We start from the raw sequence: 24,996 nt of genomic DNA, 5'->3' as shown, positions 1-24,996 counted from the left end.
AGAGCCAGTTTGGTGTAGTGGTTAGGAGTGCAGACTTCTAATCTGGCATGCCGGGTTCAATTCTGCACTCCCCCACATGCAGCCAGCCGGGTGACCTTGGGCTCGCCACAGCACTGATAAAACTGTTCTGACCGAGCAGTGATATCAGGGCTCTCTCAGCCTCACCCACCCCACAGGGTGTCTGTTGTGGGGAGAGGAATGGGAAGGCGACTGTAAGCCACTTTGAGCCTCCTTCAGGTAGGGAAAAGCGGCATATAAGAACCAACTCTTCTTTTTCTTCTTCTTCTAAAGAGATTCGTTCCCCTGGAGGAAATGACTGTGATGAGAGTGGACTCCATAGAATTGTACTCCCCTGAGGTCCTTCCTTGCCCCAAATCTTGCCCTCTCCTGGCTCTACCCCCAACCTCCCCGGGGATTTCCCAACCCAGAGGTGGCAGCTGGAGCTGGAACTTAACCTGGTCTTGTTGAATACTTGCTTTTCCAACGTTGTATACTGGAGACACAACGCCAGAATGTGTTTTTTCCTGCAACTGAACAATAACAAGGCCTCATTAATTGGCCCTGTCTCTACTTTTTATTTACATCTTCCCTCCCCTGCACATGTCCTTTTCTTTTCCTCCTGAGCATAGAGGTTTAAAAACGAAAAACTGCAGAAAGAGTTCCTCCCTCCACCATGTGGTCTTGGGAGGGGCAAGGTGGAAATTAAAGGGGACTTTTTTAAGACTCAGGTTTGGAAAACAGGAAACGGTATGGCAACCTGTATTCTGGGCTAGGCTGATGTGAATAAGCCATTGAGAGGGGTGGAGAAAGGCTCTTTTAAGCCCCCTTTGGCATAGTTCAGCCCCAGAGGAGAATCCATGTCTTCCTTTTTTTATTAACGTGGCTCGCTTCCCTTTCTGTGCCGAGCTCTTTGTTTTCCTTCGTTTTTTTGGAATCACCGTTCTCTCTTCCTGTTTGTGAGTTGGGAAACTCAGCCTTAAAAGAGTTTCCCTTTCTAAATTGGGCAGCAGTGGTGACCTGAGTAGGAAAGTCCTGGAGGCTTCAGGCCCTCTCTCCTTGCATGTGGGATTTTCTCAATCCCCTCTCCCCCTCTGCGTGGGAGGTTGGTGGTGGGTGAGGCTTGCAAACGTCCCTTCACTCCGTCACTCTCCAGATAGTTGAGTCACAGTTCCCACCATGGCAGTCCATGAGCACCCAGTGACTTAGCTGGGAAGGTTTTAACTGTCCCCCAACCCCAAGCAACCTTCAGCTGTCATTTGAATCTTGGACATCCTTGCAAGCAGGATTCAATGCTAAATGGCCATGGCTGCAAAGAACACCGAAGAGGAAGAAGTAGCTTATTTTGTGTAGGAATCTAATGCTTTAAAACCTTGGTCGTCTTCCCCCATCTCAATTCAGCCTGAAGCAACAGTTTCTTTGAGTTTTGCCGTTCCACGACTTTGGAATTGGACCCATAAGACGTTTAGTCTAGCCTAGATCGCTCATTTTTCTTTCCTTTTTAGTGTCCCCCCCCCTTCAGCTGGGGGTTGTTATAAAAGTTCCTGTTTTACACATCTGGCTTTTGTTCATTCCACATTCCCCCTCCCCCCCCCCCCCCGATCTCACACCCCCTTCTTTCCTGGATGTGAAGCTGCTTCTGCCCTTTAAGAAACCGACAGAGAAACTTTTTGGGTAGTGGCAGAAAGTGAAAAGATTCAGCATAGCTCCCCCCCCTCCTCCCATTTTTTTTTTTAAGGTGGAAAAAATGTCCCGCTGCCTTGCCAATCCTCCCCTTTCTGCGTATCCATCCTGGGAGCCGCATGCAACTCTTCCATACAAGCAGCTCTGTGTTCCAAGACGACTTTTTTTCTAAATCAAGCAGTCACAGTTGTGAGATTTTTTTTTTCCTGCTTCCTGTTGAGAGCTGGCTGGAGCGATCTGATTCAGAGAGTGCTGGATCTGCTGTGAACACAGCTTCCTAGACCTCTCCTTTCTTTTTGGTCCTTGCTTCACCAACCCTGGCGTTAATGACCCTGGCGTTAATGACTGGCTTCATTCCACATCGGCTTATATCTCGGGCAGCATGTACGAACGGCACAAGCGACGGTATAGCCTGTGTGACATTTCCAAGGTGGACCGGGCCGTTGACGTTGTGTTGCTTAAGGTATGGGTTTGTTTTGTTGTCTCCGTGCTCTTCGAAGTCCGTAATAGGTGCCGGACAATGCACGTGCTTGATCACTTTTCCATTTGGCTTCTTGCAGTAGGGAAGACATGAATCTTCTTGCTTCCATGTGCATGAAATTGTGGGTGACAAATGACTGAATGGAGTAAAGCATGGATGGCAGGCATTTTCCCCCGGAGTGCTGTGAGTCCGCCTTCAGCTGTCCTGTGACGGTGGAAATTTGCCTCTTCTAGAGGGCATAAGTTGTTCCCGAAAGAGGCTTTTCACTGCAGGTTAACAGTTGTAGTGCAGCTAAAACAAGAAAGATGAACACGGTTACGTACTAGTAGACAAAACCAGCACTGAGCAAGCATCTTGACAGCTAGCTTGTTGTTAACTTTTGTAGTCATCTGTATTATTTCTGATTTGTTCCCCCCCCCTACATTTTGATAAGGATTTCATGCATCTGTTAATTGCATCCCAGCAGATGGTTCTTTTGCAAGCTGTCCCAGGGTATATCTGTTTTATTGTCATCAAATTAATACTTTCAGAAAAGGATCCCATTAAATTTGCCAGGGTAGCCAATGCCCTTGGAAGCATGCTCGAAATAAATTACTTATGTTTGCTAGTGCAGGACCTTAATCTTGCCTAACACATTTTGTTTCCTTGAGTTGTGATTGTGTATGCCAATAGAAGTTTTCTGAGTTTGGGTGCTTGGCGAAGGAACTAAAAGAAAACATGCACACAAACGTAGTAGTCAAAGTGGTCTTTTGAATTTCACTCCCCCCCCCTCCGTTACCCATGGATAGAAACCCATAAACCCTTTCTGCAGACCAACTTAAGTCTTTTCCTTTCCAGTTTCTTCTTCTTCTCTTCCCACACTGGACGTGAGTCCTCCTAGCCTGGTTTGTAGATCTTGCAGGAAGGATCAGGCTGCATAACTTGTCTCTCTCCTGCCCCTAAAGTTAAGCTCTCAGGGCCACAACCCAAATGATCCTTCCAAAGTTGAATTTAATGCCCCCCTTTCATTGCTCCTCTGCCCTTATTGGGATCAGGACTTAAGTTTTCCTTTGAAATGGGGTGTGGAGGCAGGAGCTGCAAATATCTCCCTTTGGCTAACGGTCCTTCGCATTCTTCCCTTCCCCCCCTCCGAAAATCTAAAATTAGCAACCGCTCCGCCAAGCAGCAAAGGTGGTAGTCTGGGAATGTTTTGTCACTGAGAGAGCTTTATTTTCCTGGCAGAGGAAATTGGCTGAAGGGAGGCAGCCAATCTTTACTTATGAATGGCATTCTGCTCCAAGCGCATGAAACCTGGGAAGGAAGGACCTCTCTGCAATAGAGGCCAAGAGGCTTTTGCAAGCACATTTCTCTGGTCTTGCTTGGATGCGGGTTCAAACAGGGGTTATTTCGTTTCATTGGTTTTTAGGGTGGTAAATGGAGGGGGCCAGAAATGCGGGAGGTCCAAGCTGTTTTGGCCATACCTGGATTCTGCTAAACTAGTCTGCACCAGAGCAATCCGAACTTGGCACCGAATTTCCAGAACTTCATACTTTGTGCAAAAGTGATTCAAAATTATGTGAGCAAGTGTAATTTGGAGAACTGATTGTAGAGTGGTTGATTTGGAGGTGTACTTAATTGTGGTTTGCCACTCCTTGGATGATGGAGCCTTCATCTCTGCTTTCTGAGGTTTCAGCAGAAATTGTTGAAATCTTTGAAGCTATAACGATCTGAGCATATCAGTGCCAGTAGTAATGGCTAGAAATTTGGGTTTAAAAGATGAATTTGAACTCTGCCCTACAGTTTTTCTTTACTTCTGCAGAACGGTATCAACATTTCTAATTATCACACATGTAGATACTTAAATCATGGATATCTTTCTATAAATCTGAGAAAAAAACTGAGGTTTGCAGAAAAAGCTGGGGGGAGGGACATATCTGGAGGGGTTCACCTCTCCCCATGTTAGAAGCAGTGTCTTCATCTTTAGGAAATAAATGCACTCAGTGGTAACCACAACAGTTTTGCTACTGGGTGACCTCAGGCCAGCTGGTTGTTGTGAGGATAAAACAGAGAAGAAGAAAGCTGCTATGGGGGAGGCAGGCAGGGTGGGAAACTAGGAGGAAGGGGCTTATAAAAGGAAGGCCTGGGCCACCCAGTGTGGAAATGAATCCTTCAGCCTGAGAGTACAGTGGTTGGTCAAGGAGGAAGAAGGTGGAGCAACCCCCTCTTCTCCTTACCTGGTGAGGGAAGGGACACGTGGGGAGTCTAACCCCATGTGCAACTTATGCGCTGTCACTGTGTGTGAACTGGTGCTTTCCATAAATGTGATGGTTGGGAAAGGTCTCTGGTGGGTGCAAATTGCCTAATGTCATTTCAGTGGCATTGTGCAAACCAGTATTGCCCCAGCTTTGGCCTGAATCTCCCTCCAATTGAGTTCTCAGGAGAAGATTAAAAATAACGTATAATTCCCCCCACCAAAAAGAAAGAATGCACGCACACGCACACACATACAGACACCTCTCAAATCAAGTATAATTGCATTTTCCATGGCAATAACTCAAAGCTTGCTCACCTTTTGAAAATTGAGGGGGCAGGGGGGCTGGGCAGACTCCCTGCCCCACATTCGCAGCTGACGGATGGTCGGACTGGTTGATCCAGTGTTGGTGAGTTCTGCTAATAAACGGAGGGAAGGTGCTGAGTTCTTAGAAATGAGTCTTGCCTCTACCTCGAAGGGTGTGCTGGAAAGGCGCCAGTGGAAATCGGGATGGCTTGGGTGACTGTGCGAGTCTTAACACAATAATTGCCCCTGCTGTTTGGTCACCTGGTAGTTTTCTTGCTTGCCTCTTGTGGCACAGAGTGGTAAGGCAGCAGACATGCAGTCTGAAAGCTCTGCCCATGAGGCTGGGAGTTCGATCCCAGCAGCCGGCTCAAGGTTGACTCAGCCTTCCATCCTTCCGAGGTCGGTAAAATGAGTACCCAGCTTGCTGGGGGGTAAACGGTGATGACTGGGGAAGGCACTGGCAAACCACCCCGTATTGAGTCTGCCATGAAAACGCTAGAGGGCGTCATCCCAAGGGTCAGACATGACCCGGTGCTTGCACGCACAGGGGATACCTTTACCTTTAGTTTTCTTGCTTACTGGCGGCGTGGTTGGTTACCGGGAGGCAGAGTCGAAATAATAATCCGCCATACACACCTTTGCTGCCAGGCTGAGTGTGCAGCGCTCTTGTCCACCTGAGCAGATTTTGTGGCCCTTCATGTGGGCTCTTGTGTGGGGGAAGCCATATGACATTCATGCTCCAAAACCAGGTTTGTGGGCTGGGAGCCATATCAAAACAGCCCCCTAGTTCTCTCCCATGCAGCGATCTGCCCTGTCTGCCCAGCCACATTCTAGCTTTGTTTTAAAATGTTCTTATTCTATGCATTATATATAACAGGGGTAGTCAACCTGTGGTCCTCCAGATGTTCATGGACTACAATTCCCATGAGCCCCTGCCAGCATTTGCTGGCAGAGGCTCATGGGAATTGTAGTCCATGAACATCTGGAGGACCACAGGTTGACTTCCCCTGATATATAACATCTTAATCTATTTAATCAAGAATGTATAGCTCTTGCATTAATATGTTTTCCGCCTGTGTTTGTTCGTATTATTTTATAGGACCTGGCGTTATGCTGTATTTAAATTTTAAAAAATCAATCAACTGACCAACTGAACCGGTGAAAGACCCTCTGTCATGTATGATGTCATTAATTGCTAGACAGTTTGACCTTTGTCAAGGGAAAGAAAAAGAAATCATGGAATCCGTTCCTCTGTGTGTGCTTGAATTAATGCATCCAAGGGCAAAAAATGAATGCACGTGCTTCTCTAGGTTGAATGTTCTCGAAATCTGTCTTATGCATGTATAAGGCAGTGGCTCCCAACCTTCCTAATGCCGCGGCCCTTTAATACAGTCCCGCCCAACCATAACATCATGCAAGGGTTCTTTCACAGAAATTAAACCGAAACCGACAATGGTGTGAAGATCCATTGTTCATGATGGTATATAATTTTTTTTCGTAGGGTTTCTCAGTTCAGTTCCGCCTCTTGTCCCACCATGCCAATCTCGCTCTTTTCCGCTGCTCCAGACAGATGAACACTCTGTCTCAATCTACCCCACAAGGCTGTTGTGTAGATGGCGTCCTGGCCAAGCTACTAGCCCTGCTGCGACCCCTGAGAAAGGGTTGTTTGGCCCCCAGGTTGAGAACCACTGGTATAAGGCAAAGTACATTGAGTATAGTTAACTCACTCTTAGCTTAGGCCTTTTATAGCCTAGCTAATTGTGTAAGCAGCCAGCCTACTGCAGGGGGGGCTAGAATCTGGGAAGAGCTCCTCAACGGGCCATGACCAAAAAGGTCAAGAAAGGCTGTTCTAGATCTTTGAAACAGGAGCTCAGCCAAAAGAGTTCTGCAGAGAGCATTCTAGGGTTGCCAAGAGCTTGCAAGACTGTGGAGGGGAGAGTCAAATGAGGGTGTCATGCCATTCTGTCTAACCTCCTAAGCAGCTCTTGTCCTCTGGGGTGTGGAGAACTGGGGAAGCGCAGGGGCCTGCTCTAGGCTGGTAGCCCTACAAATGTCTTGTAGAGTAGGGATGTAAAGGTACAGCTCTTGTTTACAAAAAATATATACCCAGTACTCAAATAGCTAGAAGCCATGTATCCTGTTCTTCACCAACTGAATAAGAAGAAATCTAATGCATGACATGGAGATCAAAAGTGCTCCAAACAAGAAAAAAAAGTGCTTTATGTTTAGGAGGTTTAAAGCCCAATTAAAATGTTGTTGAAGGAAACAGCAGCCCTGGGGTTTTGCAAGGAAATGACAGCTAAAAATAATCTGCTTTTCCCTCTTGAGTGGCATCCAGTGGGATCCTAAATAGAATTACGGCCATTCTGGATCCATTAAAGACAATAGGTTTAGAAAGGGGGCTGCTCTGTTTGGGAATGCATTGTTTACTTCTGATTTATAAGCTCCACGTACGGCAGAATCTTGCAACATGTTTATACTTGTGGAAGTTTTTCCTGTGCCGGAAGAAGCTCAAACGGCACGGGTCTGATCTTGCATCTGCAGCCTGATGTTGCATGACCTGCCCTCGGCTTCACTTGCACCTCAGTCCCCTGCATGTGTGAATTGGGTCTGAGTATAGATTCAGGTGGATGGAGTCAATGAAGCAGCCGGTGCGAGCTTAAATGGACTCTGGGGAATGCTAGACGACAGGAAGGCCTGGAGGATCATCGTCCATGGGGTCGCGATGGGTCGGACACGACTTTGCACCTAACAACAACAATAAATTCAGGCATGCAGCCCGGTTGGTCTGAGCAGCAGAGCAAAGTTTGAGTCCAGTGGCAACTTTAAGACCAACCAAGTTTTATTCAAGCTACTAGGGGCCAAGCCCGTTGCATTCAGGAATACAACAGGTGCTAGATTGTGTGTGTGTGTGTGTGTGTGTGTGTGTGTGTGTGTGTGTATGTGGGTGGAAGAACTCTGTGGATGGCTTCCCCCCAGGACCTGGAAAGACTGCAGGCTGGAGGCCCCCAGGCAAGGAACTCACTAGCAAGGGCAGCTCTCATGCCGCAGGGATCTGCAGCCTCCAAGCCTCAGAAGGAAGTGGGTGAGAGCAGAATCAAACCTGGCATGCCAGATTAGAGGTCCGCACTCCTAACCACTACACCAAGCTGGCGATCAACTGACTGGTGTTGGGGAGGAATGGGGCTCCGCCATCTGCTGGAAATTTTAGAGTGTTTTTGCATTTTACTGGGGATTAATTGAAGTTTTTTTAATGGCAATTGCACTTTATTCTTTGATCTGATGTAAACCGCCCTGGGACGACTACGTTGGGAGGGGCGGAATATTAATAAACAAACAAACAAACAAATGAACAAACAAACACATAAATAAATAAATAAATAAATAAATAAATAAATAAATAAATAAATAAATAAATAAATAAATAGATTGTCATAACAAATCACATAGATCAAGAGAGACATTACTATTTTTTTAAAAATAGTTATTCCATTCACTTCTCCCTTCTGAGTTAACAAATGACTGTTTATTCTCAACACATTCCCAAGGACAACAGCAGTTTTAACAAGTTTTGTGGTATCCTTCTCACTAAATACCATTTATTGAAATATTTATGGGTCCATTTCTGTACCCAGGACTTCACTATTCCCATTTCTGCTAATCCGCCTTGAAATCCCAAGAAATGCTTTAAAACCCAGATCGATAAGTACGACCTTGAAATATTCCCATATTAATTTGTCACCATTTTACTTTATCGTAGATTAATCGGGAAAGCTGGTGCCCCAGTGAACCTTCCTCAAAGCCTTCGTTGCTGGAACCAAAACATGCTTGTAATTCAGCAGGTAAGTGCAGCATTTTGCTATTCCTTTTCTTAGGTCATCTTGTCTGGGGTGGTTAGTTTTCAGGCTCTGTTCAAAACATCGGCTTGAGCCCCTGTTGAACTTTGGTGCAGAACCCCTTTCTCAGTTTTCTCTATACACGGACCCTGAGTCATAAGAGGCGAAGGGCTTTGCTCTCTCTTTGTCTTTCCTGCAGCTTACCTGCTGCTGGAGGCTGGAAGGGGAAAGGCAAGGACCAGGTGGGAAGTGAGGTTGAGACTCCGTCTGAGCTACTGGAAGAACAGCTGTCAGTGAAAGGAGATAATACTGATCTTGATAGGAGAGGAAAGGTCTAACATAAATTGGGAGGAGTAGCAAACACTTCGGGAGATAGAGGTCAAACGAGATCTGAACACACTGGGAAAGGGAGCACATGAGAACAAGATGCAATTCAGGAAGGAGAAGTGCAGAGTTCTACATCTGGGTCACAAAAGTGAGAAGCAGCCATACTGGATGGGAGAGACCCTTCTGGGCAGTGGTGTGTATGAAAGTGATCTTGGGGTACTTGTGGACTATAAGCCAAATATTAGCAGCCAGTGTGATGTGGCGGTAAAGAAGGCCAATGCAGTCTTGGGCTGTATCAATAGAGGCAGCGCATCAAAATCACAAGATGTCCTAGACCTGATGTAATCTGCATTGGTCAAACGACACCTGGAGTCCTGTGCAGTTCTGGAGGCCTCACTTCAAAAAGGATGAGGATGATAGAATCATAGAATCATAGAATCACAGAGTTGGAAGGGGCCATACAGGCCATCTAGTCCAACCCCCTGCTCAACGCAGGATCAGCCCTAAGCATCCTAAAGCATCCAAGAAAAGTGTGTATCCAACCTTTGCTTGAAGACTGCCAGTGAGGGGGAGCTCACCACCTCCTGAGGCAGCCTATTCCACTGCTGAACTACTCTGACTGTGAAAATTTTTTTCCTGATATCTAGCCTATATCGTTGTACTTGAAGTTTAAACCCATTACTGCGTGTCCTCTCCTCTGCAGCCAACAGAAACAGCATCCTGCCCTCCTCCAAGTGACAACCTTTCAAATACTTAAAGAGGGCTATCATGTCCCCTCTCAACCTCCTTTTCTCCAGGCTGAACATTCCCAAGTCCCTCAACCTATCTTCATAGGGCTTGGTCCCTTGGCCCCAGATCATCTTCGTCGCTCTCCTCTGTACCCTTTCAATTTTATCTACGTCCTTCTTGAAGTGAGGCCTCCAGAACTGCACACAGTACTCCAGGTGTGGTCTGACCAGTGCCGTATACAATGGGACTATGACATCTTGTGATTTTGATGTGATGCCCCTGTTGATACAGCCCAAAATGGCGTTTGCCTTTTTTACCGCTGCATCACACTGCCTGCTCATGTTTAGTTTACAATCCACAAGTACACCAAGGTCTCGTTCACACACAGTGTTACCTAGAAGCGTATCCCCCATCCAGTAGGCATGCTTTTCATTTTTCTGACCTAGATGCAGAACTTTACATTTATCTTTATTAAATTGCATCTTGTTCTCATTTGCCCATTTTTCCATTGTGTTCAGATCTTGTTGAACTCTGTCACTATTTTCCGGAGTATTTGCCAGTCCTCCCAATTTGGTGTCATCTGCAAACTTGATGAGTAGTCCCTCCACCCCCTCATCTAGATCATTAATAAATATGTTAAAAAGTACCGGGCCGAGCACCGAGCCCTGAGGTACCCCGCTACTCACCTCTCTCCAGTCTGATGAAACACCATTGACAACAACTCTTTGAGTGCGGTTCTCTAACCAATTCCCTATCCACTTAACTATCTGAAAATCCAGATTGCAGTCCTTCAACTTATCCATCAGAACATCATGGGGAACCTTGTCCAAAAACTTTACTAAGTAAACGACATCAACCGAATTTCCCTGATCCAGCAAACCAGTTACTTGGTCAAAAAAGGAAACCAGGTTGGTCTGGCAGGACCTGTTGGAGACAAATCCATGCTGACTTCCTTGGATCACCAGATTGTCCTCCAGATGTTTGCAGATCGCTCCCTTTAATATCTGCTCCATTATCTTCCCCACAACAGAGGTCAGACTCACTGGTCTGTAGTTTCCCGGGTCATCCTTCCTCCCTTTTTTGAAGATTGGAATAACGTTTGCTCTCTTCCAGTCCTCCGGGACATCTCCAGTCCTTAAAGAGGTCCCGAAGATGATGGACAAGGGCTGTGCAAGTTCTCTGGAAAGTTCTTTGAGCACTCTCGGGTGCATTTCATCCGGACCAGGGGATTTGAACTCATCCAGTGCAGCTAAATGCCTCTCGACAACCTCTCCATCCATGTTAATCTGCCACCCAGACACTATCCTTTGGCTACGGCCATCTCTAGATATGCCTAAACACTTTGACCTGTGGGAAAAAACAGATGTAAAATAGGCACTAAGCCTTTCTGCTTTCTCTGCATCCTCCGTTAGAGTTTGTCCATCCGCACCCAACAGTGGGCCTATTGCCTCCTTTACTTTACGTTTGCTCCTCACATAACTGAAAAATCTTTTCTTGTTACAATGGGCTTCCCTGGCCAATCTTAGCTCACTCTCAGCTTTGGCCTTTCTGATGATTGATCTAAAGTGCCTAGTAACCTGTAGGTACTCTTCTTTAGAGCTCTTTCCTTCCCTCCATTTCCTGAACATTTTCCTTTTCTTTCTTAGTTCCTCTTGAAGTTCTCTGTTCATCCAAATAGGCTTCTTAGAGCTCCTGCAGTGTTTTCGTCTTTCTGGGATAGTCATTGATTGAGTATGCAATAGCTCTTGTTTGAGTAGCGCCCACCCTTCACGTGCTCCCTTCCCTTCCAGCATTCTCGTCCATGGTATGACACTCATCATGTCTCTGAGTTTATTAAAGTTTGCCCTACGAAAATCCAACATCCGTGTCTGCCTACAAGCTTCCTTGGCTCCCCATCTCAAAAGGAATTCTATGAGGACATGGTCACTTCCCCCTAGGGTCCCCACCTCCTTCACCTCATCCACCAACTCTTGCCTGTTGGTCAGTATTAAGTCCAGTATGGCTGAACCTCTTGTGGGTTCATCTACCATTTGATAAATGAAATTGTCAGCCAGGCAGGTCAGAAAGTTGCATGACTGAGGACGCTTCTCAGAGTTTGTTTCCCAGCACACATCTGGGAAATTGAAGTCACCCATGATGACAAGGTCCTGCCGTTTGGATATTTTCTCAAGCTGCTCACAAAGTGCAGCATCCACATCCTCTCGTTGGTCAGGCGGTCGGTAGCAGACACCAACCACCACACTGTTTGTTTTCCCCTCGCTTATTTTCACCCATGATCTGGGGCCTGAGGATCAAGTCCTCTGAGGAAAGGCTGAAGGACTTGAGAATGTTCAGCCTGGAGGAGAGGAGGTTGAAAGGGGACGGGATGGCTGTCTTGAAGTATTTGAAAGATTGTCACTTAGAGGACGGCAGGGAAATGGCCCTGTTGACAGCAGAGGAGAGGACCCGCAGTAATGGGTTTAAACTATGTTGAGAATGTTATCTGCTAGATATCGGGAAAACAATTTCACAGTCAGAATAGTTCAGCAGTGGAATCAGCTACCTCAGGAGGTAGGAAGCTCCCCCTTGCTGATAGTCCAAGCAGCATCTGGACTAGATTATCCTAGATGCTTAAGGCTGATCCTGCATTGAGCAGGGAGTTGGACTAAGTGGCCTGCATGGCCTCTTCCAACTCTATGATTCTAACAGCACATGTTGCAAGGATTCATGGGAATTGTAGTCCATGGACATCTGGGGAGCCACAGGCTGGCCACCCCTGGTCTAACACAAGGGACAGCAGCTTTGTGCACTCATGAAACTAGGAAGAAGTTCTTTTGTGCATTAATGTTTTACCTTGTTTCCTGGCTAAATCATTACGTTGTATTTCCCAGTTCTTGTTAGAAGTTAAATGTCTTGGGTGATATCATACCTCCAGAAAATTACTGTTTAACAGTTTCCTAATACTCTTATTGGATTGTGATCTGATTTAGCATTTTACTTCATTTCTCCACGATGGGGACTCAAGCAGCTTGCACTGTTCTCTTCCCCTCTGTTTTATGACAACCCTGTGAGGTAGGTTAGGGTCAGAATGTACCACTGGGCTAAAGCCACCTAGCCCCACTCCATAGCAGAGGGGGATTCTGATCTGGAAATTCCAGATTCAAATCTGACACTCTTTCCCACTCTACCAGTTTTCATATTTAGTAACCAGAACTTTATAAAAAAAAGCTCCCTGTGCTAATCTTATTTGCCTCGACAGCCACAACTGAAATATTGGATTGGGGTGGAGGGCGGATTCAATAGAGCAAAACTCCATGTGGTTTGAATGTTATGGTCAAAGAAAGTGGTGTGCCTGTGATGCTTCAGCAAGGAAGGCATGCTGACTTTGGCGCAGACGGCGTACTGAGGGTGATGGTTTACTGGGGCTGGTTTGCCTCCTTCAACAGTGTTAGACTCTTTCTCTGGAGGCTGCCTCTCTGATGCCAAAGCAGACCAAGGCACCGAGCAACGAATCCCGTGGTGCAGTGATTCGAGTGTCAGATTAGGATCTGGGAGACCCAGGTTCGAATTCTATTCTGCCATGGAAGCTTGCTTGGATGACCTTGGGCCAGCCTCTGTCTTTCCCAGAGTGGTGGTTTTAAGGATAAATGGAGGGGAGGGGAGCACAATGGAAGCCTGGCAGAGTCAGGAGAAAAGCTTATAAATAAACCCCATCTTCCCAGATCGAGCAGCACGGTGCTGATAGGACTTCCCAAATTCTCATATTGTGCACAGCATATGGACATCTAAGCTCGACTCTTTCTCCTTCAGCTGCTAATACTGGCAGGGAAGTTTTGTATGAGGGAGTGTTAAAAATGTAGTCATCAGTCCCCTTCCCACTCACACACACACAGCCTGAATTGGGCCAGTCCATTCTATTTCCAGGGTTTGAGTATTTAATTTGGATGCATGTGCAGGCAAGCCCTTACTTCAGGCGTCATGTGGAAGATGTGCATTTTGTGGCGCATCCCTGTTAAAAAAAAAAGGAAGACAAAAATACCTCTGTATAATTAGAAAGTGGGCAAACAAAGCTAGAAGGTTAGATTCAAGTGGGTCGCCATGTTGGTCTGAAGTAGCACAACAAAAATAGCACCTTTTAGCACAACAAAAGTAGCACAACAAAAATAGCATGAACTCTGTGCATGCACTCAAAAGCTCCCACCTTGAATAAATCTGTGTTGGTCTTAAAGGTGCTAATGGACTCTAAAGCTAGAAGGTGTATACCTTTTCCTTCCTAGTTTGTTGCACTGTAAATTTAAAACCATTTCAGAAGGTTTGGACACCATTGCTACACCATCTGTCACGTGAAGGTTGCATAACTGCTTTTTCTTTTAGCTGCGATGGAATCACTGTAGCCACGGCTTGATTAATTCAAGATTGATATGCGAGGAATTGCCTCTGGTTCTTTGTTTTACATTTCTGCTGATCTGGTGGATGCTGAAATAAGAGTAGGGTTGCCAGACTCCTGGTGGGGCCTGGAGACCTCCTAGAATCCTCTCCTCTCCAGAGTAGAGTTGATCAGTGTCCCTGGAACACTTGGCAGCTCGAGAGCACAGACTCTATGGTATACCATAGAGGAAAAATAGAAGTCCTAGAGTGACTCTGTATCACTGCTGAGCTCCCTTTGCTCCCAAATTCCCCGTCCCCAGCCTCCAACTCCCAAATCTCCAGGAATTTCCCAAGCCATAAATTGGCAGCCTTAAATAAGGCTTGGGGGAGAAGAATGGCGCAACATGATGCCAAGTTAGCTTCCTGCAGGATTCTGATGCATGTGACTTTTTCAGTGCTGCCTGGTGCTCACCTTACCGTTGTTGTTAGAGATGGGTGGAGAGAGTCTGAGCAGTAAATCACAGGCGTTTGGCTCAGCCGTGTGCTGAGAACTTGTTATCCTTCCAACGGGCGGGTTTGTGACAGTGCTGTTGTTTCCTGTGGCTTATCTGGCCATCAGCAGAGGTGGAGGAGTGCTCAGATTGTGCAAGGGCTGCGCATTTGGAAGCAAAAAGAAACAAAAACACATCAAAAGAAATGATTTTATTCCCTCTGAAAATCGGAAGTGACCCTTCCTCCAAGATAGCCCTTGGCTGTTTCACCGGAGAAATCAGGGGGTCAACAGACTTCAGGCCCCCTTTCCTTTTGCTCCATATTTAAGGGTCCTGCCTAGAACCCACAGCTGTTGGTAGAGCTTTAATATGCAAAGAGAGCTGTGCAGCAGGCTGCTTAAAGAACAAAATATTTTTTTATTTATAAAGAGGAACGGCTAAGTATAGAAAGAGAGAGCTAGAGACTGGCAGTCTTCAAGCAAAGTTTGGATACACACTTTTCTTGGATGCTTTGGGCTGATCCTGCGTTGAGCAGGGGGTTGGACTAGATGGCCTGTATGGCACTTTCCAACTCTATGATTCTATGATTCTAACTATTCTCCCTGTTGTATGCAGTCATTTTTCAGTTCATCCACTGTTGTTTTCTAGGCAAGCATGGAGCAAGTGTGCTCAAAAAGGAATTGGTTTTATACCCCTGCTTTTCACTACCTGAAGGAGTCTCAAAGTGGCTTACCATTGCCTTCCCTTCTTCTCCCCACATCAGACGCCCTGTGAGGTTGGTGGGGCTGAGTGAGCTCTGTCAGGACTGCTCTGTGAGAACAGCACTATCAGGACTGTGATTAGCCCAAGGTCACCCAGCTGGCACATGGAGGAGTGGGGAATCAAACCCAGATATCCCGATCAGAAGCCGCCGCTCTTAACCACCACACCAAGCTGGAAGTTGAGCTAGTCAGGACACTGCAAGAGATAATTTGAAAGTTTCTCTCCTGTCTGTGCTAAATATACATTTCCTTCAGTGCCCCCTGCAGGGCATCCTTTATATTCTGCTCAGTTATGCATACTGCAGATCTTGCATATCCCAATCCACCTTCAGCTTAGGAGATTCTTGGAGCTCTAGGAGCAAACAAGCAAACAAGACTAGGACATCAGCAGAATTCAGTGCCATCGCCTCCACCCTCCAAAGCAGCTCTTTCCCCCAGCGGAATTGATCTGTGTAGTCTGGAAATCAGCTGCAATTCCAGGAGACTTCCAAGGCCAACTTCCATCCAACCCCCAAGGAGAGATGTAAAAAGTGTACTAAGGGTGTATGTCGAGTGACTAAGTGGCCACCTGGGTCTGAAGGGAAAACCCCAGGAATACAATCCATGTAATACCTTTTTTTAGGGCCAGCCCAATGACCCAGAACCGTGTGGAAGCATTTCAGTTCCTCATCGCATTTTGGCCGGGCAAATGCTTATCTGATTGCCTTTGGCTTTTATGGCCCCTGGCCTGCAGCAGCCTGAACTTTTGCCTGCCAGAATTTCCACCACATGCTAGCATGAAAGAGTCTTAAGATCACGAGGACCTGGGAAGGGGGGAATCAGGGTTTTTTTTTTTTATTTGGCTCTATCTGGTCTGATGAAGAGTTCTGGGGAACCTGGAAGCTTGCATGCTGTCACGCATCATTGGGTTTGTCCTAATAAAAGTATGACGTGGATGAATTCAGTCAGCAGGCTGATGCATCGAATGAGCAATGGGGTAGCACTAGGATTTGCAGACATTTGAACCAAGCATGAACATTAAACATGACATGTCGAACAAGGCATGATATGGAAATGTTTGATAGAAACACAGAGCATTTTCCTGGACCAGACTGTTACGATGTCATCTTATTTCCTTTGCAGATATGCCCTCCACAGCTATACTGTTATCCATGACAGGATCATGGGAGCCTTCCTGACCTCCTTGGAAGGCAAACTATTCCATGGGGAGCAGCCACTACAGAGAAGGCATACGCACAGGCAGTTGTTGATCTTGTTTGCCCTGCAAAGGCCCTGCTCCGGGGAGCCAAGTTGTCTTGGCGGGTCATAGCTAGAGAGGGAGTCTTGCTGAGATAAGGGACCAAGGCCATGAAGGGCTTTGTACTTGAGAGCCACCACTTGGAATTGAGCTTTGGAACTGCAGAATAGGTGTACAGTGCTTGCTACCCCTAGCTCCTGATAACAACCAAGCTGTGACACGGTGTAAGAACTGCTGGATCCGATGGCAGTCATCTCCTCTCACGCTGTTGCTGCATGAGGGATTTGGCCCGATTCACAGCTCATTGTGGATCGGGCCAAATTCCTCCTGCCGCACAATGCCGGCACTGGTCCAGAGCGGTCCCGGGTCTGGCGAGACTCAGGCGCTGAGTTGGCTCTTAGCAAGGGATCGCGGATAAATCTGTGACCTCTTCTTTGCTGCGGGGACCTGTGTTGGGGACCTGTGTTGGGCCTGGGCAGAAGAATTGGTCTGTCCTGGCCTGGCACCTCCTTGCCTGTGCGTTTGTACGGCATCCTGAAGGGGGGGAGATGCCCCAGGCAGCTCTACCGTGCTGTGCGGTGTATCAGAGTCATCTGGGGTGTTTTTAAAAAAAGAACACAGCATTGCGTTGTTCTTAAAAAATAATTTAAAGGCCACCATGCAGCGGAGCCTCACTGTGTCAGCTGCCATGTGGGAGCACACATCTGGGCGGACGGGGTGCAGTGGGCCAAATGCTCCCCCATGCAGAGCCGGGAAGAGGTGGAGCAACCTGCCCCGAGCCAAAAATCGGCCAGCAGCGCAGTCCAATGTCTCCCGTGCAGTAAACATCTCACTGTGCATCTGGCATGGATCTAGGCAGTCACATTGGATCGTTCAAGATAGGAACCATTGTCTGAGCTAAACTGAATTGGAAGAATGTGTTTTTTACAGCTGTGTTCACTTGCCTCTCTCGCAGTCCTGCTGGGTCCATTATATCAGGGGTAGTCAACCTGTGGTCCTCCAGATGTCCATGGACTACAATTTCCATGAGCCCCTGCCAGCCAATGCTGGCAGGGGCTCATGGGAATTGTAGTCCATGGACATCTGGAGGACCACAGGTTGACTACCCCTGCATTATATAACCCCCGGGCTCATAACCAAGTCATCAGAGGTCAACAAAACTCCATCAAAGGTGGGAAGCACAGTGTCCTTCAAGACTTCCGGCTTCCTAAGCAGCATCCCTTCCAACTTGTCTGGGTTCAGTTTCAAACCATTCACTTTGAGCCATTTAACTACCGCCGTCGTGCAACGGTTCAGAATCCCTAGAGGTGAAATTGAGGCCAAATTGTGGCTCTCCGGATGCCCATGGATTACAATGACCATGAGCCCCTGCCAGGGGAGGTGGTTAGAGACATACAGAGCTGGGTGTCATCACCTGACTGATCCCACTCCTAAAAGCTTTACACCAAGTCGGATTAACACTTGGGGAATGAGTAGAATGCCCCAAGTCAACTCCTGGGCTGTTTAGCTGATCACAAATGTCAACCATTTGAGTCCGATCCGAAAAAGATAGCATGTTCTCCTGTATCAAAGGCTGCTGATAACCCCCGCCAAACCCTCCAGGAGACCTTTGGCTATGATCCAATGGGAAGTCATCAACTAAAGCCATCCCATAGCCCAACCTGAAGGCCGACAGAATAGAGTCCAGAGCAGATGAGTTATACAGAAGCCCTGAATTTGGTCCCCTGTTCTCTGTATCACGTTGGCCAGGTCGGGACAGGGGTTGAGACTAGGGGTGGTTTTTCACTGGGGATTTTTTTTAATGTCGTGGACATATAATGGGAAGTGAATGCAGGTAGAGAGCTGGTTGGCCTGTTGGTCCATCCCCATCTCTGTGTGTCTGTTTTAGTTTGAGGCCTACACTTCAAAGTTCATTTGTTTATAATATAATTGAATTTCTATATTCCCGTCTCAGTATTACCAGCTGGGGGCGGTTCGGAGCATTTCTTAAAACTAGAATACTAAATCAGTCATCTAAAAAGGATTAAACCAGTTGAATTCACACCTGGAAGGTGCCTACCTGCAGGCATTCTGGAATTGCAAACTACAGAGATCTGTTTCCGTGAAGAAATTGATTACTTCCGAGGAGGACTCTGGGGCATGAGAAGTTTGTTTGTTTGCTGGTTTGCTTGTTTGTTTCTTTCTGCTACCCGTCCTCAAGGGCTCAGGGTGGCTTACAATAGGGGTAGTCAACCTGTGGTCCTTCAGATGTCCATGGACTACAATTCCCATGAGCCAGCGAATGCTGGCAGGGGCTCATGGGAATTGTAGTCCATGGACATCTGGAGGACCACAGGTTGACTACCCCTGGCTTACAACGTATCAATAGGACTAAAACGTTTAAATATTAAAATCTGGTGTACATTAAAACCGCAGGGCTCACAGCCTCCCCTCCTCTCTGCAAACCCCACCCTCCCCAGACTGTACCCCCCCCCATCTCCAGCAATTTCCCAACCTTTGGCAACCTTAAAACCACGGAAAATTTGAGTTGAAAGGGAAAGTGCCTGAATTTGGTCTCTGGAGTTGGACGGACCCCATTGGGGATCATTACAGCGTCTGCTTTTATAGACTGCACCTCCATAAACAAAAATCCATAGTACAGTTTGACATTTTTTCCTGATTAGAGTCCGTGTTGATTTTGTTTGCTCGATTTGGCCTATGCTTGGAATCCCTTTTGGCTCCTGTAGCTGGTTAAGTCCAGAGGCAAAAGGATTTCTCTTGTCTTTAAACCTTCCTTTCTTCCCCGAACCCTGATGTCCTTTTGCCGACCCTGTTGCACCTTTCAGCACGGGAGCTGATAAACTTCTTTGGGCAAAGTATCTGTCCAGGCGCAGATCTGAAACTTCCTTCTCTCCCGCCCCCCCTCCCCACCCCCAATTTTCCATCCGAACTTTTCTGTGGAGCTGCTTTGGTTTCAGGCTGGAATGTGGACATGCTCTGATAAGCTGCCAAGGCAGCTGGGTGGGAGGGAATTGCTGGCTTGCAAATTTGTTATGGGCTTTCCCTCCTCCTCTTCTTCTCTCCCTCCCTCCCTCCCTCCCTCCCTCCCCCTTTTCCTTCCCTCCTTATGGAAAAGAAATCCAGACTTTCCAAGTTGGTTGAAAGCAGAGAAGGTGCAGGGAAGGGAACCGCACCTGACACAACAAGAACCGGCCCTTCTGTGGCGTGGCAGCTCTTCTTGGGCGGGTTTTCCAAGCCTCACTTTTTTTGCAAGTCAGGTGACTCCATCTCTGGGACTCACTTATTGTAGTGATGGAGAACTAGCTGAAAAATTGGCTTCGATTTCATTGCCCCAAACTTATTAGGCAGCTTTAGGCAAATGCCCTGTCTCTCGGCCCTAATTTGCTCCCCGTAATACACGTGTGGGGATACCAACTGGCCTTGAGGGAGCAAAGAGGAAAGATAATGTGCCACTCGAGGCAGAATCCAGCTTTTTGCAGAGCACAGCATCCATCCATGAAGACAAATGAGGCAATCAATCAATCAATCAAATTATGATTATGCCAATAAAGGGATTTGATTGATTTGACTGATAAACTAGAATCATAGAATCATAGAGTTGGAAGGGGCCATACAGGCCATCTAGTCCAACCCCCTGCTCAACGCAGGATCAGCCCTAAGCATCCTAAAGCATCCAAGAAAAGTGTGTATCCAACCTTTGCTTGAAGACTTCCAGTGAGGGGGAGCTCACCACCTCCTTAGGCAGCCTATTCCACTGCTGAACTACTCTGACTGTGAAAAACTTTTTCCTGATATCTAGCCTATATCGTTGTACTTGAAGTTTAAACCCATTACTGCGTGTCCTCTTCTCTGCGGCCAGCAGAAACAGCATCCTGCCCTCCTCCAAGTGACAACCTTTCAAATACTTAAAGAGGGCTATCATGTCCCCTCTCAACCTCCTTTTCTCCAGGCTGAACATTCCCAAGTCCCTCAACCTATCTTCATAGGGCTTGGTCCCTTGGCCCCAGATCATCTTCGTCGCTCTCCTCTGTACCCTTTCAATTTTATCTACGTCCTTCTTGAAGTGAGGCCTCCAGAACTGCACACAGTACTCCAGGTGTGGTCTGACCAGTGCCGTATACAATGGGACTATGACATCTTGTGATTTTGATGTGATGCCTCTGTTGATACAGCCCAAAATGGCATTTGCCTTTTTTACCGCTGCATCACACTGCCTGCTCATGTTTAGTTTACAATCCACAAGTACCCCAAGGTCTCGTTCACACACAGTGCTACCTAGAAGCGTATCCCCCATCCAGTAGGCATGCTTTTCATTTTTCTGACCCAGATGCAGAACTTTACACTTATCTTTATTGAATTGCATCTTGTTCTCATTTGCCCATTTTTCCATTGTGTTCAGATCTCGTTGAACTCTGTCTCTATCTTCCGGAGTATTTGCCAGTCCTCCCAATTTGGTGTCATCTGCAAACTTGATGAGTAGTCCCTCCACCCCCTCATCTAGATCATTAATAAATATGTTAAAAAGTACCGGGCCGAGCACCGAGCCCTGAGGTACCCCGCTACTCACCTCTCTCCAGTCTGATGAAACACCATTGACAACAACTCTTTGAGTGCGGTTCTCTAACCAATTCCCTATCCACCTAACTATCTGAAAATCCAGATTGCAGTCCTTCAACTTATCCTTCAACTTATCCAAACTAATGTCCTAGTCCTTGTGACTGTGAGGCTGGGGGCAAGGCTGCATGTATTTCACATGCCAGAGATGAGAGGCTAATTCTGTGAAGGTTCAAGGGGGTGGCAGGTGACAGCGGATGAGCAATAGGGTTGTGAGTGTCCTGCAGAGTGCAGGGGGTTGGACTAGATGACCCAGGAGGTCCCTTATGATTCTGTGATTCTAGGAGAACAATATAAGCTGTTTTGGGGCTTCAGTGTAGAGAAAGGTGCAGATGAAGCAAATAAATGGAACTGTTAGGCTTTATTTCTGACTTTCCCCAAGGGTGGTCCCTATTTACAAGAGCTATATTCTCATGTATTTATTTATTTGCTCCTCACCTTGCCCTGGCTTGGATGGCTAGCCCAGCCTCATCAGATCTTGGAAGCTACGCGGGGTCATCTCTGTTTAGTGCTTTCTTGGGAGACCACCAAGGAAGACCAGAGGCAGGCAATGGGAAAGCACCTCTGTTTGTCTCTTGCCTTGAAAGCCCGACAGCAGGGGTGGCCAAACTGTGGCTCTCAGTGTCCATGAACATCTGGAGAGCCACAGTTTGGCTTCCACTGGGGCTGCCATGTTGGCCCCCACCACCATCTCCCCTAGCCATGAAGCAATGTCATTTCCCTGAGTCAGCTAGCGGCATAAACCATCAGTCCACGCACTAAAAGCCAAGAACAGCACTGCCGGAAAATTAGCATGAAAACAATCCGACTTAAGTGAAAACAGCCTCAGCATGGAAAGAGAATAGGACCCAAACAGACAAAATAAAAATTGGTAGCAAGAAGCTCAAAAGCGGCCCTTGAAAAATCCAGAAAGGCTAGAGGACAACAACAACAACAAATTAGCAAAGGCAGTATGGAATAGAAGGCAAATGTGCCTTTCCAGAATCCCAGTAGGTCTTTGTGTGTGTAATTATTTTGCTCCTGGTGACGGAGGGGCTTCCTGCTAGCGAGAGGGGCTCTTGGAATTTTGTGGCCCGTCCAAGTGCTTCAAGTGGTCCGTTCAGTTTGCTTGCTGCAGTTTTGACACAGAAGTGGTTAAGGGGCAGTAAGACGTCCCTGACCCCTTATTACAGATTGTGGGGGAAGGCCCTGAGAGCGAATAGATGACCTAACGCAGCCTAGTGAGCTAGGGTCAAAGGCCTGGTCCTTACTTGAGGCTTCCTGATTCGTAGCAGTGCCTCCTAGTTGCTGATTTGCACCGCATCTCAAGTTGGAATCTGTAAGTTTGATGGATGGTCTCAAAAGCAGAGGCTAAGTTACTGTTCTTGCTGCTGTTTCTCCCCCTGCAGAAAGCGGTAGCTTCCTAGAAGGCGAGCTAAGTGGGGATTGCACCTTGACGCCAGATCTCCTGAAAAGGGAATCCGGGAGCAAGCCCGACTTCTTCCCTCTGCCAAGTGATGGGATGGACGAAATCGACTTTGGGAAGGTAAGGCCGAGCTTGGTTGCTGGTCCCAATTTCTTTCCCCCCCTGCAGATCAGTGGGATTCAGTTGAGCCATCCAGGAATCTGGGGCTTCCTCTCCATATTGGCAGAGTTTGTTCAGGTTAGGCTTGTCAACTTCCAGTTGAGACATGGAGATCTCCCAGAATTACAAGTGATCTCCAGATGCCAGAGATCTGTTCCCCTGTTGCTTTGGGGCTGTACTGAATGCTAGTTATACCTTGCAGGGGTCCTTCTCCCTAAACTGTGTCCTTCCCTGGAGCTGTCCCCAGTCTCCAGGAATATCACAACCTGAAATTGGAGACATATTAATTCAAGTTAAGTTTAGAATTATGCTAAACCTGTGAATTTTGGGGGAATACAGAGGGAGTGCTGGAGGCAGACAGACAATGCCTCTTGGAGAAAAAACAGCCCCCCAAATAAGATGAGTTTGGCGAGCTCCCAGGCATGGTGGTTTTATTTGCTCCCTCACTGTGTGTCTCCCCCACATGCAACCAGCTGGGTGACCTTGGGCTCCCCACAGCACTGATCTCCCCATAAGCTGTTCTGACTGAGCAGTGATATCAGGGCTCTCTCAGCCTCACCTCCATCACAGGGTGTCTGTTGTGGGGAGAGGAAAGGGAAGGAGAACGTAAGCTGCTTTGAGATTCCTTTGGTTAGAGAAAAGTGGAACCAACTCTTCTTCTTCTTCTTCTTCTTCTTCTTCTTCTTCTTCTTCTTCTTCTTCTTCTTCTTCTTCTTCTTCTTCTTCTTCTTCTTCTTCTTCTGACAATGTGCAGGATACTTAAGTAAAAGAGTATATTAGAATTAAATTCTTATTCCAAAGGTATTTAAAAGGGCTAAACCCACCTTAAATAGCCGGCAAAACTATCAACCTATCCGAAAGAGAGTCATATTTTAAGCCACAGAGCTCCCCACCTCTAAACTTAGCCCTCACACACGAATAACAAAGAGCATGCAAGGCCATAAGGCCACAACGAGTAGACAGATCAAACTAATTAATTCAAACAAAGTGATTGTTTAGGGTGGGCCCTGTAGTGAAGTCCACGCTGCGTTCTGGGCTGAGATCTTTTGGCTCTCGTCCTTCGTCCAAATGAACATTTCAGGGTAGTGGACAGACATTGCGACATTCTCCGTCTCAGTGAGTCATGCTGTCGAATGTCATTTCCTGAAGTCATCTCTCGTAAGCCCTGCTTCGCATCACCCCCGCCCACCCCTCCATCCCCTGGTAGAATGAGACTCATCTAATGACTCAAGTCTTGAAGCTACTGCCGTCTTTCCAGAATTGTCCTACAGCAAGAAGACCAGAGCAGACCGCCGGCGTGCATTAAGGGCCAGCTTTGGTGGCGCTTCGTTTCTGAGGGGGCCACTGGAGTTGCAGCCCACAGCTGGGCGTGAAACAGGGAAAATAAAAGGAGTCCTTTTTGGCCTGGCTTATGAACCCTGGGGCCTCACGCGCAAACCAGGGAGTGGCGTAGGAAAGGGTGAGGCATGGGGATGAATAGTAATTTTCATCGAAGAAGTTCTGGCTTTGGTTTCTGGAAAGGAGAACCGAATAAATCAAGCTGATTTCTTTCTTGCTTTTTTTTCTTTTTTGCGACAAAAAAGGGTCTCCTCTAATAATTGGCCACGTCACAGCAGTGTTCAGTTCTACTCTTCTCTCTCAAAAGGACTTTTTACATACATCTGGGTGGTTTCTCACCAAATAATTAAAGTAAAGGAATTTATCACTTTCAGAGGGCTTGTATTGAAACCAGATAAGGCCACGTTTCCTCTCTGTCTCTCTTTTTAAAAAAAGTTTACATCACCTTTTGCTGCATTTTCTGTGCCAGTGATATCCCGAAAGCATCTTGTGAAGGGGTTGGGTGTGAACATTAAGCCCTTGTGCTGGGTGCATTCTAGGCCTGTCATTGGAGGGGCAGCTCAAGAAATTTCCAGCCTTCCTTTCTCAGCCTCTGCCTCCCGACAGAGACAGTGCTGGGATGTAGTGAGAACCCCAGAAGCATTACAATCAGAATCATAGAGTTGGAAGGGACCTCTGGGGTCAGCTAGTCCAACCCCTGCGGAATGCAGGAACTCACAATTACCTGCCCACCCACAGTGACCCCAGCTGATGCCCCCCCCAAACAAAAACTCAGAATCCCTGGTCAGTCGGGCTGGGAAGAAATTCACCTCCTGACCCTAGAGTGGTGATCAGCATTTCCCTGGGCATGCAAGAAAGGGCCAGAAGAAGAAGAAGAAGAGTTGGTTCTTATATGCCGCTTTTCCCTACCCGAAGGAGGCTCAAAGCGGCTTACAGTCGCCTTCCCATTCCTCTCCCCACAACAGACACCCTGTGGGGTGGGTTAGGCTGAGAGAGTGCTGATATCACTGCTCGGTCAGAACCGTTTTATCAGTGCCGTGGCGAGCCCAAGGTCA

The 24,996-nt window shown here is 47.1% G+C and overlaps 1 protein-coding gene across 4 annotated transcripts in view; it reads left to right on the top strand.

Moving 5' to 3' along the window:
• The window catches only part of AKAP13 (A-kinase anchoring protein 13), a 117,186-nt gene that overhangs the window by 36,326 nt on the left and 55,864 nt on the right, over nt 1–24,996 (top strand). For 3 of the 4 annotated variants that reach the window (XM_077317444.1, XM_077317443.1, XM_077317441.1), the window contains exons 3-4: nt 8,458–8,539; nt 22,428–22,564. In XM_077317444.1, coding sequence (XP_077173559.1) covers nt 8,458–8,539; nt 22,428–22,564 — 219 coding nt within the window. Of the gene's footprint in view, nt 1–1,809; nt 2,144–8,457; nt 8,540–22,427; nt 22,565–24,996 lie in introns of those variants that run through there. The other variant, XM_077317445.1, reaches the window with a different exon arrangement.

Source organism: Paroedura picta, chromosome 18, assembly GCF_049243985.1.
Source record: "Paroedura picta isolate Pp20150507F chromosome 18, Ppicta_v3.0, whole genome shotgun sequence".
Lineage (NCBI taxonomy): Eukaryota > Metazoa > Chordata > Lepidosauria > Squamata > Gekkonidae > Paroedura > Paroedura picta.
This window is presented reverse-complemented; position numbering and strand designations above follow the sequence as displayed.